General features: G+C 42.5%; 1 protein-coding gene across 1 annotated transcript in view; it reads right to left on the bottom strand.

Annotated features, from left to right (window-relative positions):
• Positions 1–1,358: 1,358 nt before the first annotated feature.
• socs7 (suppressor of cytokine signaling 7) overlaps positions 1,359–20,246 on the bottom strand; it is a 54,069-nt gene continuing 35,181 nt past the window's right edge. The window contains 4 exon segments of the mRNA XM_072561301.1: positions 1,359–8,386; positions 9,336–9,492; positions 9,975–10,110; positions 17,186–17,314. Of these exon segments, the coding sequence (XP_072417402.1) occupies positions 9,372–9,492; positions 9,975–10,110; positions 17,186–17,314 (386 nt within the window). The 3' untranslated portion in view covers positions 1,359–8,386; positions 9,336–9,371.

Below are 20,246 nucleotides of genomic sequence, written 5' to 3'. Positions count from 1 at the left end.
AATGCATGAATAGAACCAGTTCAGAGGGATACAGACCAAGTGCTGGCAAATGGGACTAGATCAGTTTAGGATATCTGGTCAGCATGGACGAGTTGGACCAAAGGGTCTGTTTCTGTGCTGTACATCTCTATGGCTTTATGAATGGGTTTGTATCCTGCCATGGGCAGGGGGTGGAATTTGATTTTGATTGAAAAAAATCTGGAATTAAGAGTAAAATGACGTGTTGTCGACTGTTAGAAAAATCCACCTGATTCACTAATATTCTTTAGGGAAGGAAACGGTCATCCTTACCTGGTCTAGTCTACATATGACTTCATCAAAAAGGCAATGGTCTAGTGGTATTATTACTAGAACTGTTCATCCAGAGACCTGGGTAATGATTTGGGGTATCTGGTTCAAATCCTACCATGGCAGGTGGTGAAATTTAAATTCAGTGAAGAAAATCTGGAATTAAGGGTCCAATAATGACTGAATTAATTACCAATTGTTGGAAAAGCCCATCTGGTTCACTTATGCCCTTCAGGGAAGGAAACTGCCATCTTCACCTGATCTGGCCTAAGTGATTCCAGACACACTTGAACATAGACAAAGGGGCAGCACAGTGGCAAAGTGGTTCGCACATGGGTTCGATTCCTGCCTCGGGCAACTGTGTGGAGTTTGCACATTCTCCTCGTGCTCCAGTTTCCTCCCACAGTCCAAAGATGTGCAGGTTAGGTGAATTGGCTATGCTAAATTGCCCGTAGTGTTAGATGCATCAGTCAGGGGTGAACGTAGGGGAATGGGTCTGGGTGGGTTGCTCTTCGGAGGGTCAGTGAGGACTTGTGGGGCCGAAGGGCCTGTTTCCACACTGTAGGGAATCTAAACAATTAGGGATGAGCAATGAATGCTGGCCTAGCCAATGAGGTCCTTGTCTCATGAATAAATATGAAAAGGGGTTTGATTGGATGAATGCAGAGTAGATGTTTCCACTTGCAGAAGAGGCCAAAAGCTAGACGTTACAAACTAAGACAGTGGGGGAAAAAAAAGTAATAAACCCAACAGGGAATTCTGAGAAACCTCTTTATCCAAAGAAACCAGTGGGAATTGCTATCAGAAGGAATGGTTGAAATGAATATTATAAGTGTCTTTCATAGGAAACAGGAGGCAGAATGGAACAGGCAGGAGAAGACCCATGTGGACCATAACCACTAGCAAAGAGCTGTATGTGTAATAAATTATTTTCTTGATATGAGAGAGAATGGCAATCAGTGAAGTGCAACAACCTGCAAACAAAGATTAATTTTGGCTTCCCCACACAAAAAAAATCAAACACTCAATTGCACAATTTTTAATCAATTAGTTTATAAGTTTTACTCAAACTCCAATCTGTACAAGTCTTTTTTTTAAAACGTCAGTAGCTTCAAGAATAGAAATTCAATACAAACCCACAATACATCGTCAACTGCCTTTTTTTCAACATTTACAAAACAAGGGTTGAAACATTTATACTCAACTCCTCTGACATCAGCACGGATTGTTCCAAGGTCCTCTATATATTGAGAGGTCATTCATGCTTATTAACAGAGTATGTACAAAATATCAGTAGACTGGAGAGTCACAGTCAGTCTGCATTGATTTTGCATCAATCACAAAATATATCTAGATTTAACAGGCAAGGCCATTCGTAAAGGGATACAGCTTTCTGTTTTATGATTTGCCCAGGACTATATTTACAAAAGAAAAACTTCAGCTGGTCACACAGATACTGAACCAATTTAAACATTTTGGAAGAACTTGTCTTTTGATATGGAAACTGGGGTTTGTGTTATTTTGCCCAAACCAAAAAAGGGATAATGCTCGGCCACAGAAGTCTATTTTAAAATTTAAACTTCTGAAAGATCCTACTGGGGGCCTAAACTCAACAAGAAAAACCTAGCCCACACTTAAGTCGGATCAGCGTGGGAACATCACTGATGAGAAAAGGGCCAAATGGCCTTGAAGAACTAATGTGGAAAATGGAAAAAGCTCCACATGTGGTACAGGTAGAGGTCTCAAGGTTAGATCTGAAGTTCGATGAGGAAGCTTTGTTCTGCATTGAACCAGAAAATACAGGTATAACATAATTAGGTGGAGGAAAAAGTCTTTTTTATTGCACAGCGAGTTGGTGGAATCTGAAATGCACTATTTGAAAGGGCAGTGGAATAAGAGTACTTTAGTAAACAGGGATCATTTATAGGACATGGAGAAAATGAACTAACTGGACTGCACTTTCAATTCTGTACGATAGCCCTGGCTATACTCAAATCGGGAGTGTTTGATACTGAAGTCCCAAAGATATCATGATTTAGAATCCATTGAGACAAAAAACATTTTTGAAATTCACAACTCGTCTGCTGTATCTCAGTTTGGTGTGTGTGAACTTATCCCCCAAAATTATAATGTTACCAGCAAAAGTTTCACTTTTGTGAATGCAAATCCCAGAGAAAGAGAAAGAGACCAGTATGGGGTATCACACATTCCCGCATTACATGGTCACTACACACGAGAGACTTAGATGTACAATTGACACTTAAAATTAAATAAAACATTCTGGGTAAACATCCTCACATATTTCACAACAGAACTTAAAACCAAATTGTATCTTAGTATGATTATGGTTGTGAACTGTAGTTCGACATATTCCTGGAGATTTTAATCACATGACCCCCATTTCCTCATCCAATCATCCCATCCATCACATCAGTTCTGAGGAAGGGTTACTGGACCTGAAATGTTAACTCTGTCTCTTCACAGATACTGCCAGACCTGCTGAGTTTTTCCAGCAACTTCTGTTTTTGCTTGTGATCCCATCCTGCCCAATGCTCTTATAACAAACAAAAATCACAAAAGGGCATGTTCTCAACACTGATCTTCGACAATAGGGCTGCTCCAGGGAGTCAACGTCTCGGTCAAAGACTCAGAGATGGCACTACTTATTTATAAAGTTTACAAAGTTGAAACCAATCGATGCAGCAGGTAATTTAATAAAAGATGGAGAGCTTTATCGCAAAATGAATTCAAGTTGCAAAATTTAGTAAACTCAAAAGTTTGATGACTGCAAGGATTAAACTTGCCTTTTGCAAGGATAGAGCTTGTATTGCTATTGGTCAACAGTGTCAACAGATTCTTTCCAACTCCACAAGACAGGGAATATAAGTATCATTAGAATTTTCTGTTTTCACTTCACATCATGATTTACCCAAGTGGAAAGGGGGGGGGGCAGTTGATTCTGGCTGGACAACTACTCTCAGATTTCATCACTGACCTATCCCCTCTGATGATCTTGCTCAGTAAAACAGCCTTTTCTGTAATTTTAAATATTAATAGGAAAAGGTGTTCAAAAAAAAATTGGGGAAAAAAGAAGAGTTGTCTTCCACTTTGCTTACTCACCCCACCCCACCCCACCCTTGCCAATGATTTTTCTTCTGGCTGTTGCATGCCAAGGCCAGAGATTAATCCTTACTTCCTGGAAGGTCGAGAACAGAGAGCAAAAACTGGACAGGTGAAGAATCCCCTGTCCTGGATTTGATACAATAACAAGTGTGTTAACCCAGATTTTTGTTTTGAAAGGCAAGGGAGCTGGGGAAGAAGCCAACATTTTGCAGTGCCAGCTGAATCCTAGTATACTTTATTGATTGTATAAAGCATCAGCTCTTCACCAGTGTGGGTTATCTCCTGTGATACAGGCCATTCTGAGCTGTACTATGCCAGGAGACTAGGCTCATACAGCCTCGACCCTTGCTCTGGATGAATACACATTGCAAATGTCTGAACTCAGAATTGACCCCTTGTGTCTCTAAGTGGCGGGAGTAGTGGGAGTGATAAGATATGAACCTGTAAGAGACTCTGAATGGGAAGCGTACAAAAAGGAATCCTTACTCTCAGCAAGTACAGGCCAAGATGTGACCTGACGGAGGTTGTAAAATTACAAAGGTGTTTGATGAGGTAGAGGTAGAGATGTTGTTTGTGTGGGTCCAAAATTAGGCTTCGCGAACACAAAATAATCACCAATAAATCCAACAGGAAATTCATGAGAAACACCATCTGGGGAGAGGTTAGAATGCAGAACTCACCAGCACACAAGGGCTCGATACCAATAATGCATCCATTTATAGCAAAGATACATAAGATTAGATATTATCTACAGTGTGGAAACAGGCCCTTCATCCCAAGTCCACACTGACCCTCCAAAGAGTAACCCACCCAGACCCATTTCCCTCTGACTAATGCACTAACACTATGAGCAATTTAGCACGGCCAATTCACCTGAGCTGCACATCTTTGGATGGTTGGAGGAAACCCACACAGATACAGGGAGAATGTGCAAACTCCACACAGACAGTCGCCCAAGACAGGAATCAAACCTGGATCCTGGTGCAGTGAGGCAACAGTGCTAACCAATGATCTACCATGAGTTTAGAAAAAGGAAAGAATTGAAGGATGTGTTGTTTGATTGAGAGGATGTAAAGTGGGAGAAGACTTATGAAAAACTGATGAGTTGGGCATATGGCTTCTTTCTGCATTTACACTTTATATCCTATTATTTAGAAACTGGATCAAAAAGCATTTTTGAAATACATGGGTGTTGTGGGTAACTGCAGACTGGTTCCACAGAACTTACCAAATTTAGCAAAGGAACCAAAAGACCTGCTTCCTATTCCAATGTTACCCAGGGATTCTTTAGCATGAGTTGGATCTAAAGTTGAGGGACAAGGTAGTGGGGGAATGAAGGAATTGAACTCCATTCTTTTGTTTTTTTAAGATTCCCTACAGTGTGGAAACAGGCCCTTCAGCCCAACCAGTCCACACCAACCCTCCAAAGAGTTATCCACCCAGATCCATTCCCCTCTGACTAATGCACTAGCACTATGAGCAATTTAGCATGGCCAATTCATCTAACCTGCACATCTTTGGACTGTGGGAGGAAACCGGAGCACTCAGAGGAAACCCATACGGGGAGAATGTGCAAACTCCACACAGACAGTCGCCAGAGGCGGGAATCAAACCTGAGACCCTCGTGCTATGAGACAGCAGTGCTAACCACTGAGCCACTGTGCCAGCCGTTCATCACCACCAATGTTCCTGGATCGGGTTCTCTCAAAAATTGAAGATGTCCTGCACACAGCCCAAAAGATAATTCAAAGTGCATATCAAATAGAGAGTTTTTTTTGTTAAGAAAAAATGTTTAATGTGTGTTGGTTATGAAAATATTAGTGATGGGAAATATATGACTGACCAATTGAAAATCACTCAATAGAACAGATGGCTTTGCTTTCTGATTGGCTGTGGGAAAAGCATGCATTGCAATAGGTGATGTGTCAGGTGATCATTGCTGGAGATGTGGGGCTGGGTTAAACCAGATAAAACCTTAAACACAGTCAACCAGAGTTGGTTAGAGCACAAAACTCTGGAATTCCCTTTCCAGACTAGTACTGAACTAACTGCATTGAGAAGTACAACAGGGAAGATTGATCATTTCTCCAAAAGGTGAAAGTGACATGGTGAAGCAGCATAAAGTCTGGAGAGGTGATTCATTCAGGACTAAAAAGGTCAAAGGATATGGGGGAAAAGCAGGAACAGAACAGTGAGTTGGATGATCGGCCAACGATCCCAATGAATGGCAAAGCGAGCTCAGCAGCTCCAAATCAAAGAGACAACTTCTGCTCCTTTTCTCTGCACTTCATTACACACCCGCGTGCACACACACGCAGCTTTGGGACTGACTGTGATATAGAAAGAAACAAGAGAATGCTAACCATCAATATTTAAAATAAAATCCTTCCAGATCAAACACCCAAGGACACAGTGGGGATAAGTTGCAAAGAAACATCATGGAATAAGGAATCATGTGGGATGAACTTACTTGTAAATCTTTAATTTAATAAACAGATAGTTAAAACTAGATCAATTAATATAAGACAAAAGTCAATTAGATCATTTATTTATAATGCATTCAATTAATCAATCAGGGGATAAACTTCAAATTAAGTACAAGATATTAACAGGAAAGATTTTTGAATTTTTCAGTAAATTAACACTTTATTGATTATACCTCCAATTTTAAGTAAAAGCATTCACGTTTTTCTCCCAATAAAAGAGATGTCAGTCCAAGGGACCAGATGATCGGTGACGAGCGCTGAGTTCTTATTTAAGTCTTAAGTTTATTTCTGTGAAATAAGTTAGCAATTTAGTTAACAGAGACATGCAGAGTATTGCAGTTTTGTAGAGTGCAGATGATATCATAGTCAAAGAGGCAGAAGTTGGGACACGAAGAGGGTGAATAATTAAAAGAGAAAGGGGTATTAGAACCAGGAGAGGAACCAGAAGTGATCCAAAGATATGGAGGAAAATAACAACACCAGCATATCTGTAATTTCCAATCATCTTCCAATTCTCCTCAGTTACAGGGATGGTGCCAAAAAGCTGAATATTGTAAGTGTTGCACCTCAGTTCTAAAAAAAAATATGATTAACTCAAACAACTACAGGCCAATCAATTTAATCTTTGGCAAAATTAATAAATTATTTGAATAAATCTGGATTAATCATTAAATCCACGCTGGCTTTTCCAAAAGTAAATCTTGTTCAGTTGAGATTAGATTAGATTCCCTACAGTGTGGAAACAGGCCCTTCGGCCCAACCAGTCCACATCGACCCTCCGAAGAGTAACCCACCCAGACCCATTTCCCTCTGACTAATGCACTATGGACAATTCAGCATGGCCAATTCACCTGGCCGGCACATTTTTGGGACTGTAGGAGGAAACCGGAGCACCCAGTGGAAACCCACGCAGACACAGGGAGAATGCGCAAACTCCACACAGACAGTCCCAAGAGGCTGGAATCGAACCTGCGACCCTGGTGCTGTGAGGCAGCAGTGCTAACCACTGAGCCACTGTGTTGACTTGATGGAGTGCTTTGATGAAGTGACAGACAGGGTTGATCAGGGAAAGGTAGTTCATGTGGCGCACCTGGGTTTCTAGAGGCATTTGATAAAGTACTGAATAACAGGGTTGTCAGCAAAGCTAAAGGGCATAGAATAAACGGGACAGTGGCAGCAGGGATATGAAGCTGGGGTGAATAATGATGAATTGTTGTACTTTCCTCCAATCCAAAAAACACCATTCCTTAGGTTTCAACAGTGGGACTAATGCTTCTCTTAATCCAGTTCAATGACCTAGTCCTGTACAAGAAACAATTTCAAAATCTGCAGATGACACAATAGTTGGAAACATCAACTGCAAGGAGGACAGTGATAGACGTCAAGAGGACACGCAAGCTCGCTGTTTGGGTGGGCTCATAACAAAATGAAATTTAATTGTGAAGTGACGCATCTTGGAGGGAAAAGCAAGGACAGAAAATATGAAACAGACAGCACAATTCAAAAGGGGATGCAAAATCAGAGAAATCTGTTGGACATGTGCACAAATAATTGTAGATGGCAGGACAGGTCAAGTCGTTCATAATGCATATGACATTCAGGGCCTTATCAATGGGATAAGGTACAGAAGCAACCAAGCTAAAGCTGTATGAAAACGCTGGTTTGGCCTCAGCGGGAGCACTGCCTCCGGTTCTGGGAATCACACTTTGGGAATGACTTAAAGGCATTCAGGGTTCCAAAGACAAGGAATGTCAATGATGTAGAGAGACTGGAGATATGCGACCATTCTCCTTGGAGGAGAAAGTTCAAAAGAAATTTGATAGAGATGTTCAAAATCATGAGGGTCTGGGCACAAAGATTCAGTTGCAGCTTTCAAAAGCGAACTGTATAATTATCTGAAAAGAAATTACAGGACTACAACCAAAACATCAGAGGTGTACCTGCAGTGAGCCAGCAGGGACAGAGGGCTGAATGGCCTCTTTCTGTGCCGTACTAATCTAATAGTAACCTGCAAGTGGTTTCTGAGAGCTACACGTTAAACAGCCTGTGAATATAAACAGTAGTTTAATCCATAAATTAACTAAAAACAAAATTTGTGCAATATAACCCATCCAGGCATTCATTGAGCATTAGGCATCTCAGCACAAAACACCTGGAACGTCTCTGGATTCAGGAGAACATCTGCCTCCCCAGCAAAAAGCTGCAAGTTAGTAACATCAGCCTTTCTCTGTAGAAAGTGCAAATCCATCAACCATCGTTCGATTGTCCTGTCCCATCCAGGTGTATTACGGGAGGAAATCTCTCACATTCCCGATACGTCCTCCTCCCCTCCCTTCACTACACCACAGTGTGAGCAACGGGTCGAAATAAGCTTTGGGAATAAGGAGCATTTCAGGAAAATTGACGAGCGTCCCTCCGTCATAAGCAGCTCCTGGCATAGCAATCCAGTCAGACTGTACCGTTTCCAGTGTCCTCAGTAACCCTCCAATCTGCCACAAAGCAGAACAGCAGCATGAGAAGTCCTGGTGACATTCAAGCACAGCATTCATTAGCTAATAACACACACACACACACACACACACACACAGTCCTGCAATTTTATAGCTACCTCAGCAGAAACAAAACTAGTTTTCAATTAAATCGGCATGGTAAGCAATTTCAAAATGAGATTAATGACTTCTATAATATGACTACAATGTCCTAACTTTATTTAAAATGACTTTTTCAAGATAAAGTATTTGAGAATCAGCTCCTGCATTAAAGATCAATATACAGTGGTCCCACAGGAAGTTAGTTTAATTTCCCCAGAAAGTCTATAAGTAGTTGGGCTAAGTGGACTGTCTCGATTCAAATGCTTATACTCCACACGAGCATCCTCCCAGCTCTCTTCATCTCAACAACGTCAGCCTAATCTTCTGTTCATTTCTCTATTCCCCACTCCATTCACCATGTTTCCGATTCATAGCTGGGGTCCAGAGACTCCTGTTGTTTGGACCGAATCTAGGGAAGGACTCAATTATGTTTATACACAGATGTCACATAAAATGGGGATGTGAATTTACCCCAAGTCAAGCAGAAAGAATTACAGTAAAACAAACTTATGGTCTTTTACTCCATGGCAACAGTGAGCCAATAGGCACTCTGCATACCGTGGTGTCCAAATTTGCTGACTGAGTCAGTTGAGATAAAACCACAGAAAATTTTCAAAATGAAAGCATCAAATACAAATAAGTTGTTTCTGAAAATTGGTCAAATGCTTCAATTTTCAAATATATTCTTAATCTACTGGACTAGAACCAGGTGGAGAGGTCTGTGCCCAATAGGTTTCACAATCCCTACCAGATTTCCTAGGGGTGGGGAGCAGTTAAAGCCAAGGAAACAAAACAAGACAAGTCAATATAACTCAGCAACAGGTACAGAGTGAGGGGTTAGCTTTACTTGTTTTAGATGGTTCGAGTGATATTTCTGCGACAGCTACGTCTGGGTGTCCATGTCCTGTTCGTGAGTGATGCGGAGCCGTGCTTCCTGGAGAGAAAGGTAAGCCTCCTCCTCAGGATCATAATAGTAAAACTTCCGTAGGTACGATATGAGGGGTCTGAGAAAGATCAGGAATGCAAAGCCAGTCAGCAAAGACTGTTCAACAAATCTCATTGTTCACATGCATCTATTCCTGCCCTCTGTGTGAAGGACCTAGTCCCACATGCCCTTCTTTATACCAAACCCCTACATTTCTTTTTCCCCACCAAGTACTCAAAGTTCCTTTCAAAACTGATTACCATTGAATACCATTTTTTCTACGAGTACCTCGAACAGCTCTCGTTAAGCCAGTCTTGGTGTGTATTCACACACACAACATCTATTAAATTAATCTCACAGTCAATGCACCCCAAAATCCGCACATCCCGTCAGTCTGCTCCCACCAACCCCCCAAGAGGGTGCAGCTCTAAATACACCCCTACCAGCAAATCACCAATCCATCCACCCCAACACATACCCACAGCCCCAGGTGAACACTACACAGTCCCAGCTAACAGAGTATCCATTCCCCCTTCCCAATGCTGACCACCCCTCACTCACTTTGGGAGTGGGAGTTCCGGAATGTGATCTATCCTGACAAGCTGTCGGATTCGGAAGCGACAGAGGTGCTGCAGGGACTTGACGTTGCTGAAGCGGGAGACAGGGTACAGGAGCTGGACTGGGGTTGGTGGCAAACCTGAAAAAACAAGAACAGAACCATCTTAAAGCTCAGTCCATGGCTGGGGGAATGTGTGCTGCATGAAAGCAGGGTCAGAGAGCCACAAAGATCGACAACTTACATTTAGAAACATGAATAATAAACAGGAGCTCAAATCCCACCACAGTAGCTGAGGATTCAGATTTAGATTGCAGGTAAGATTAGATTCCCTACAGTGTGGAAACAGGTCCTTCAGCCCAACAAGTCCACACCAAAGAATAACCCACCCAGACCCATTTCCCCCTGACTAATACATCTAACGCTATGGGACAATTTAGCATGGCCACTTCACCTGACTTGCACGTCTTTGGACTGTGGGAGGAAACCCCCGCAGACACAGGGAGAATGTGCAAACTCCACACAGACAGTCGCCAGAGGTTGGAATCAAACCTGGGTCCTTGGCGCTGTGAGGCAGCAGTGCTAACCACTGAGCCACCATGCCACCCTCAACTGATGTAAAAAGCAAGTGTTGGTAACGATGACCATGAAATTACTGGATTATCATACAACCCGCCTGATTCACCAATGTCCTTTAAAGAAATTTGCTGCCCTCAGACTCCAGACCCACAGCAACGTGGCTGATTCTTAATGCCTCTGAAATAGCAGATCGTGTCATGCCCTCTCATCGATGCCTTCCCTCAAGGAAATAAGTGCTGATCTAGTCAGCAATGGCCAATCGCATTAATTATTTTAAAAAAAGGAAAACAAAATGGCCCAGAATGCTTCCCAGGAGGTATTTTTAAATAGCAAGTCACTTAAAGATAGTTGAATAGATGGAAAAGCTTGTTAAAAAACTAAAAGCTAGGTTAATAAAAATGTACGCTTCAAGGAATGTCTTAAACTTGCAGTGAGGGGGAAAAAGGCAGAGAATTAGTGTCTCAGGCCAATCCCCTGCAGACCTCAGGTATGAGCCAAACTCCAATCCTGCAGCTTAACCCTGTCCCTGTCACTTCTCACCCTGTTCAAACGGGACCTGACATTGGGAGAGGAACACAGTCACCAAATATTCTCATGTGTAAGGAAGCATGCTGAATAAGAATAATGTGCCACACTGCCCAGGTCTGATGCTGCAGTTTCCAGAGAAATGGGTCTGAGCCAAGGGAGTGAACTGATTGACTCAGGTATTGAAAGATTTCAGTCCTCTTCCTCACCCTGACCTTAAACCAAAGTTAAACACTGGAATCAGCTTTGGCTTAGCTCCCATACACAAACCCATTATTCCAAGATAACAGACTCTCCGCTCAGAAAGATACATGTCCTCAAACTCCCCTCCAGCTGATGTAATCTGACAGAAATAGGTCTAGTTTGAAAGCAGGTAAAGGTCAGTCAGTTCTTAAGGAAGATAATGAACAGCAGCTATGCCGCCCTCCCAGGAGATGCAGTGAGAAAGGATGCTTTTAAGTTCCACTGACCTGGTGGCAATATGGTCATTGACTGACCCCGGGCCCAAAACCAGGGCCATGTAGATGTGGACAATTAGGAATCCATCCTGACTTCAATTTTTTATTCAAATCATGGCAGCCCATCTCCAGAGATTGTGATTTCTCCTCTTCCAGTGAAATATTTCAGTGCTCTTATTACCAGCGCACTCCTTTCAAAAGGCAGGCACATTTATTAATGGCAGTGACTAATATAGAAAAAGGACTGGCACATGGGAGAAGGATAAACACCAGTGAGTGGCTAGACTAAATAGGAAGTTGAAATGGTTGAGAAAAGATTTACAAGGTTGTTGCCAAGGTGGAAGGTTTTGAGCTATAGGGAAAAGTTGAACAGGGTGGGGCTGTTTTCCCTGGAGCATCAGAGGCTGAGGGGTGACCTTATAGAGGTTTATAAATTTATGAGGGGCATAGATAGGATAAATAGACAAGGTATTTTCCCTGGCGTGGGGGAGTCCAGAACTAGAGGGCATAGGTTTAGGGTGAGAGGGGAAAGATATAAAAGGGACACAAGGGGTAACTTTTTCACACAGAGGGTAGTGAGTGTATGGAATAAGCTGGCAGACGAAGTGGTGGAGGCTGGTACAATTACAGCATTTAAAAGGCATTTGGATGGGTATATAAATAGGAAGGGTTGAGAGATATGGGCCTAGTGCTGGCAAATGGGACTAGATTAGGTTGGAATATCTGTTCGGCATGGATAAGTTGGACCGAAGGGTCTGTTTCCATGCTTTACATCTCTATGACTTTCTGACTCTATGACTAAACCGGTGACCTGGTGGCAGCTTCTGTATTCCACACACACAGGTCTTTCACATCTGTCAGCCCTTTGTTGCAGCAATTGAAAATTCAACCTACTGTCTCTGTCAAACTTTGCAACCAAATGTTTAATACTTAATTTTTCAAAACTTGTTCCTGTGTGGGATGTAGCATCATTGGCAAGGCTGTGACTTGCTGTGTGACCCTCAGTGGGATTCTGGACTACTCATCCACTGACATTGCCATTCTCCCACCATTTGTGATATTTCAGTGGTTCATTAATAGTTAACCACATTGCTGTGGGTCTGGAGTCACGTGTAGGTCAAACCAGGAAAGGATGGCAGATTTCCTTCTCAAAACGACACTCATGAACCAGATAGGTTAGTTTATAAACAAGTCAGTCATGTTTACATGGTCACCATTGACATAACTATTCCAGGTTTTATCGAATTTGGATTTCTTGGTGGGATTTGAACCTGGTGTCCCAGGAATATTAGCCTGGGGTTCTGGATTATTCATCCAGTGACATTACCACTCCACTAGCATCTCTCCAAACAATCACAAGTATCTGTAAAACAAAAAAGACCCAGAGGTAGACATTTATGTTCAGACATTTGCCTTGAATTCCCCAAGTTGAAACCTTCATTACGAGGGAGAAATTACTTACAAGTATTTATACACCAACTGTGGCCTCAACTCTAAATAATTAAATGCTGTGACTAGACATTTCAAATGTTTTCACTTCCAGATCAGCCATAATCTAATTGATTGGAGGAGTAATTTCAAGGCTCCAGATGGTCACTAAGTCTGGTTTCTAAGATGGGGAGTGAAGCTGCCAGGTCTACAATGATTTTAAAGCACTGGCTGAGAAATTAGTGAAGGCCAGGGGTGAGGGTGGAAGACGGAGTTGGTTGGGGGAGGTGGGGTGGGATGAAAACACCTCCCTCACTGCTCAGTGAGGTCCCCTTCCCCTAGATGCTCCAAGCAAGCAGAGGGTGTCCTTTTAAATAAAAAAAGTTCATTCATGAGATATGGGTATGACTGGCTAGGTCAGTGTTTACCGCCCATCCTGATCATCCTTCAGAATATGCTGGTGAAGTGACTTCTTGAACGGCTGCAATCCTCCAACCGTGGGGAGGGGTGATTCAGAAAGGGCTTTATTTCCCACGATTAGGTCAATGTCAGATAGTCAATCGAGTTTGTTCCTTTCTTTAGACTCTGTAGTGGTTCTATGCAACTGAGGCCCATTTCAGAGTATAGATGAGTCAGCCCCTGTTTATTAGTCTGCAGTCACCCATAGGCCAGACCAGGTAAAAATGGCAGATTTCCTTCTCTAAAGAATGCACCACAGGTGGTTTTACAACAATTAACAGCAGTTACATGTTCGCCCTTTTGGCTGTGAAGATTGGGATAGGGCACACTGCAGCCCAATTCACTTCAGAGAACATCAAATAAACTTTCACCCCAAAGCCACATAATAAGCAACATTCCCCCTTCCACTCGGAGATGTACTGTCTGCCGACACATTCGCTTCCACACCTGGAAGATATTGCCACGTACGGAAGCAGAATGACTGGGGAGATGGAAGTCACTAGAGGTCAGAACATGACCCAATCCAAGAGATCAGTTTTACGGATTCTCTTAAAGGAGTAGGGTGAGGTTTAGGGAGAGAATTCTGGAGTTTAGGCCCAGGCAGATGAAGACACAGTTGCTATTGTAGGGCAAACAAAACCACAGAAGCTCAAGAGGCCAGGATTAAGAATGCAGGTATCGGAGAGGTGGATACAGAGGTAGGAGGTGACAACTAAACCAAACAACGTAAGGGTTAGAAAGATTTATTGAATCTCAGTTCTCAGAGTTAACATGGTTCCCAAAAACAAGATTGAGCCAGAGGAAACTGTACCAGAATGAGCAGTGTATCAAGAGGAGCAGTCAAAAGAAAAATCTAAATTGAATCAGACTGGGTATCAAACTGAATAGTACAAGTTCAATGAAAGCTGTTTAAAATTTCAGTTTGAAGGTTACAGTTATTTCTGACTCAATGACGACAGAATGTGGCAACTTCCTGCAGCTCTGTGGTTAGCAGATTTCACTATACGTAGCCAGCACGAGTCGTCTTTTATCTATTTTTTAAAAAAAAGACAAGGCCTTTTTCTCCCAAATGCCCTGAAAGGTTTCGACTCCCATGTGGAACTGTTTGAAACCTGCTCCAATCCCTCTACACCTGAACTCAGACAATGCACTCTGGCCCTGAACAAAAGGATCGAACCCTCACCAACTGCCTGTGTACTTTCCAGGGGCGGAGATAGACAAGGTAACTGAAAAAATATTTCCCTTAAAGTGACGAGAGTTCAAAACTAAGGGGCATATTTTTTAAGATGACAGGAGGAAGATTTTAAAAATGACGTGGGGCAACTTTTTTTTTTAAACACAGTGGTTACTGTGTGGAATGAACTTCCAGTGGAAGTGATGGATGCAGCTACAGTTACAGCATTTAAATGATATTTGGATAAGTACATGAATAAGAAAGGTTTGGAGGGACATGGGTCAAACGCAGGCAGGTGGGGCTGGTTTAGTTTGGGAACATAGTCAGCTTGGACTAGTCGGACCAAAGGGCCTGTTTCTGTGCCATATGATTGTGTCGCTCACTGGGCTGCAGTGAAGAATGGAGAGCCTTCCTGATTGGTCTCCATCCTTGGCCCAGTGGCACAGAGCACAATTAAGCCCCTCCCACTGTCCTGAGCAATCCTGACCTCTCAGGAAATACCTGCTCATAATCCCATTTCTCAGCTTACTATGCCTAAACCAGTTGCTGCATTTCTTACAAAGAGATACTCCCCACTGGTTATTAAGTACTTTACACACCCCAAGATTCTGAAAGGCGCCACAAAAATTCACCTTTTCTTTCTTTTACCCATTTCTTGGCTCAGCTCAGTTGTGTAGAGGGTGGTATTTGCACAGGCCTGGGAAAGTGGCCCCTGTTTTAGAGACAGTACCTAGCCTGGATGAAAGAGCGCATCAGAAAAATACTTACCACTGAAGTCAATTTAACACGCTGGAGTTGATAATCTCACAACACCTGCTCCAAACAATATGCTTATTATTTCTCTCATTTAAAACCTCCATAAACCTTACAGTCCCCTCCCAGGACAAAGGGTAGTGAGTGACCAGCGATGTAGCTGCTTTCTGCCTGTAATTCATCTCAGTGTCAGCAGAACGATACCAGAGCAAAAGGAGGTGGCTAACTTATTTGATAGTTTACATTTTCTGGACTTTTAGGAAGAGTGGGCCATTTAGCTCATCGAGTCTGTCCCACCATTCAGCACTCATAGCTGATTGAACATTTGAACACATTTTACTCAAGGAGAGGCAATGATTCGTGGCATTATAATGGACTATTAATCTAAAGACCCAGATAATGTTCTGGGGACCTGATTGATGGCAGATGGTGGAATTTGAATGCAATAGAAGTCTGGAATTAAGAAGGTAAAAACAATGACTGCAGATGCTGAAAACCAAATACTGGATTAGTGGTGCTGGAAGAGCACAGCAGTTCATGCTTCAGGCTCACTGCCTTTATTCCTGATGAAGGGCTTTTGCCCGAAACGTCGATTTCGCTGCTCGTTGGATGCTGCCTGAACTGCTGTGCTCTTCCAGCACCACTAATCCAGTGTCTGGAATTAAGAGTCTAATGATGACCATGAAACCATTGTTGATTTTCAGAAAAGCCCATCTGGGTCACTAATGTCCTTTAGGGAAGGAAACCATTATCCTTACCTGGTCTGGCCTACATGTGACTCCAAACCCTCAGCAATGCAGTTAACTCTTAACTGCCCTCTGGGCAATTAGGGATGGGGAATGAATGCTGACCTAGTCAGTGTTGTTCTCATCCATGAATGAATAAAAAACTCACCATTTCCATAATGCTTCATCCCACTGGCAGTCAGAAAATCAATCTCTATCTTAAACATTCTGAAAAGTATTAGAAGTCTGAACTTCCCCTGCCCTCTGGGATGGAGAACTTCAAAGTTCACAACCCTCAGTAAAATGTAAAAAAAAACACACTTCTCAATCTCACATCCAAAATGACATGGAGAATGAATTGTTAATGAATCAAGGTAAAAATCCAACCATGATCAAACTGAATAATAGAACAGGCTCCAGGGATGAATGACCTACTGATTGGCCAATGACATTAACCTGTGGACTGTATTCCTTCATCATGATAGTAGCTGACCATCAGGTCATTTAGCTGCTCAATTTAAAACTCCAGTGAAGGTTCAAACAGCTTTCTTGAGGGTACCACACTCCTGACTCCAAATTCAATCAGTTCAGGTCTAATTTGATACTAATTACTAATTTGATATGAGTATCAAACACAATCAGCGACTGCGAAACGTAGAAGATCCATTGGAATGGGGATGCAGCCCCTCAGTATCAGTCCCGAGAAAGGCAGAGCCCTTTAAAATGATAAAGCAGAGAGTCTGACAGAGCTCTTTGGTTCTGGCCCTGGTCTAAATTTATAAGAACAGGTCAAAGAAGAAACAATTTTCACTTCCTTACTCAAAACCACTTACAGAGCCAAGGACTTGATCTCACAGATAATGCTCACTTACAGCTTCACAGTGTCACACAGTTAATGATCAAACTATACTTTAAGACATCACCACTTTCCACAGAGCAAGATTCCAGTAACAAAAGATGGAGGAGGTAGGGAAGGAATCCTGGGAATTTCCTGGCTGACTTGGTCTAGCTCTGGTCAACAGTACAGTCGTAGACGCAGCAATGACCTGGCCTTGAAAGTCAGCACAAGCTTAATATAATCCAAAAGTAGTAAGGCAGTGAGGAGACTAACTTACCAGGGACACGCGAGCGGAGAAAGTACAGAAATTTCCCGTTTTTGGAATGCATGATGGCCCTTTCAATGAACTCCACAACAGACTGACAGCGGTCTTCAAATTTCGGATGACACCAGAGACTGAAGGTTCCTGTTGGTAAAAAAAACCAAACACAGTCAGCCATTTGTACAAAGCGAACAATGGCACAGGACCTGTCTCACACTGACCTGCCCCAGCTCCATCTATAGATCCATTCAAGAGGACAACAGAATAAATACTTAATGATTAACTCCGAGAGAGAGCAAGCTAACCTTTCGAGTCGCGCTGACTCTTTACCAGAGCTGACGGGAGTGTGGAGGGGACAGCATTTATGTTATGTAGTGCTGGGGGAGAAAGTATGTCGATAATTCAGATTAAGTTATCAAAGTGTAAGAATGGCAGAACAATGGTGTGTCTAACTGAGACAGAAAAGAAACAGGATCCCATTTTGTTTTTTTTTGGGGGGGCAGTGAGAAGACATGGTAACAGGGAATGTAACAAATAAAGCTAAAGGGAAGGGTGTGGGTTCACAATCTGAAGGTGTGGAACTCCATCTTAAAGGTTGTAAAGTGCCTAGTCTGAAGATAAGGCATTGAAGAATCATTCAGACTTGAAACGTTAGCTTACGTTCTCTCCATGGATACTGCCTGACCCGCTGCAAGTCCCAGCATGCTTTTTGTTTTCAGTTCAGATTCCAGCATCTGCAGTAATTTGCTCCTATATATGGACCAGCCCTCATTTGGAGTCTGTGCTCCTTAACGTTCTCACACCATTTATCCTGCCAAACTCCTCAAGAAAGTTCAATGTTCAAAAAGATCACGTCTACTTTTCCTAAACACTATTATAGACCCTCAACTCAATTCCTCCTCATTGAATAATCTCAAAAGGATTAGTCTCATCAACATTTATCACACTCCATCTAGAACTCTATCCCTTCTTAAGAAAGGAGACTTCAGTTCAGATTCATGGAGAAGCTAAAATTGTTCTCCTTAGAGCAGAGCAAGATTACTGGACATTTGGAACTCGGTCAGAATCATACATTGTTTTGACAGATTAAATCAGATATTTCCTGTGGCAGGACAGGGTAACCAGAGGTTAGTGAATTAAGCAAATGATGAAAGAGTCAGAGATGATGGAAAGGCAATCTCTCAGTTGTCATCGTCTGGAATGCACTTCCTGACACTGCCAGTCAACAATAAGTTTCAAAGGGAAACTGGATAAAGAATTGAAGACAAATAAGATTTCTGTGCAATGGGAAACTGCCTGAAGTGGGTCCCATTGGACTGAACCTCCAAAGAGCCAGCACAGGAACAATGGGCAAAATGGTCTCCTCGATGTTTTACCACTTTATTTGAAATGATTAAAGTAACCTCCAGTGATCACGGTCAGTTAATCAAAGCTCTCTGAGCCTCAGGTGTAGACCTGTTTCGGTCAGTCTGCCAGAAGCAAAGTCAAACAAACCAAGAATAATGACTTGTTGCTAATTCCAGAGTTTTGCAAGTCTCAGTGTTCACTGAAAAGAATGGTTTGACATCACAGTTACATGGAAAAGACTCGGATAGGACTCTTTCTTGCTTGTTGACTGTATCGAGTAAGTGAAACACCCTCAGTATCAGTGGTGGCTCACACACTTTTCTGAAGTTCAAATACCACTCAAGAGGAGTCTGAAGTTTAGGCCCACTCTCTCCGTGTCAGTACTGAGGCAATTCTGCACTGTCAGATGCGTCAACGTTTTGGAAGAAACATTTAAATTGAGGTCACACTGATCTCTCAAATAGACATCAAGATTCCATGGCACTGTTTAAAAATGAGGTGGGCTTCCCCCATAGCACACTGCCCACTATTTATCCCACAACCGACACAGAAATAAAACAGATCATTTGTTCCTCAAACTGCATTTGCAGCTTGCTGTGTTCAACTTTCTTCAGTTGTAATGCAGTGACTAGACTTTGAAAAGTATTTAATTGGTCATAAAGTGTATCAGGACAAGTGCAGGTTGTAAAGATGCTATTTAAATACAAGTCCCTTTATTTTCTCAGCGTGGATAAGGCCCTAAGCTGCTGGTCTCATGAGTAGCAACATCAGTCAACAACAGATCTTTGGGTTGGGCCATGAGTTTTGGGGAACTCCTCCTGGGTACCGCTCACTGTGGGAAGCTGGCACAGCAGTACTGGCAGAATCCGCCTACTTCATGCACTCCAGTTCTTGGAACAGGGTCTCATGATCTTTTTGAGTTCATGATCCTCTGACCTATTAGGTGTGAGTCAGGGCTATTTTTTTTGCAGAAGTGATACTGGCCACGCAAGCTGAGGAAAACCAACCAACAGAATCTGCTCATCTTGGTTTGCACATTTTGCAAGAATGACCTCATTCCAGAATGCTCAACCGTTTTGTTTTCCCCCAAACTGATTGATCACAAACTCTCAAAGTTCACAGGGTTTCCCCTTGCAAGACACGCCGAGGGAAGAACAAACACTCAATCTGCAACAAAGTACATCCAGCACACCCCCGGCAGACATCCTGAGGCAGCAGGCAGTGAGAAAAATCAGTAAACTAAACTTTAATGACAAGGCCTAGATTTACTGCTTGCCGACAGTATTAGTTACCAAAGAGCCCACCGTTTAAGTTCACTTCAGGATAAGGTTTTGATATATGTTCTTGGTATGGTCTGCTTGTCATTTATTTGCAGGGTAGAATATCAGCACACTGACGGACATTACCAAATTACACCAGATTGCAATCAATTAAAACATTTGTTGGTGCTGGATTTGAGCTTAAAGATGGTTCTGATTTGGCAACAAGGGAGGTGAGAAAGAAAGCACATCCCAATAACGACCCTGTACTTGGGAAGGGGGATCTCCAGGCAGCTTTGCATATGGCTCAGCAATCATCAAGCCATTAGCTAGTCTCAGAAGCCAAGCATGGGTTAACTCAGTTCCTGGGAAACACCAACAACTTCATGCATGTATTTTTCTCTTCATTCACTGGCCTGGCTGTGTTTTTTTAAACCTTTGCTTCGTCACCCTCAACAAGATGGTGGTGA

This window comes from Chiloscyllium punctatum, chromosome 42 (genome assembly GCF_047496795.1).
Source record: "Chiloscyllium punctatum isolate Juve2018m chromosome 42, sChiPun1.3, whole genome shotgun sequence".
Taxonomy (NCBI): domain Eukaryota; kingdom Metazoa; phylum Chordata; class Chondrichthyes; order Orectolobiformes; family Hemiscylliidae; genus Chiloscyllium; species Chiloscyllium punctatum.
The sequence above is the reverse complement of the archived record's forward strand: the minus strand, read 5'-3'. Positions and strand labels throughout refer to the sequence as shown.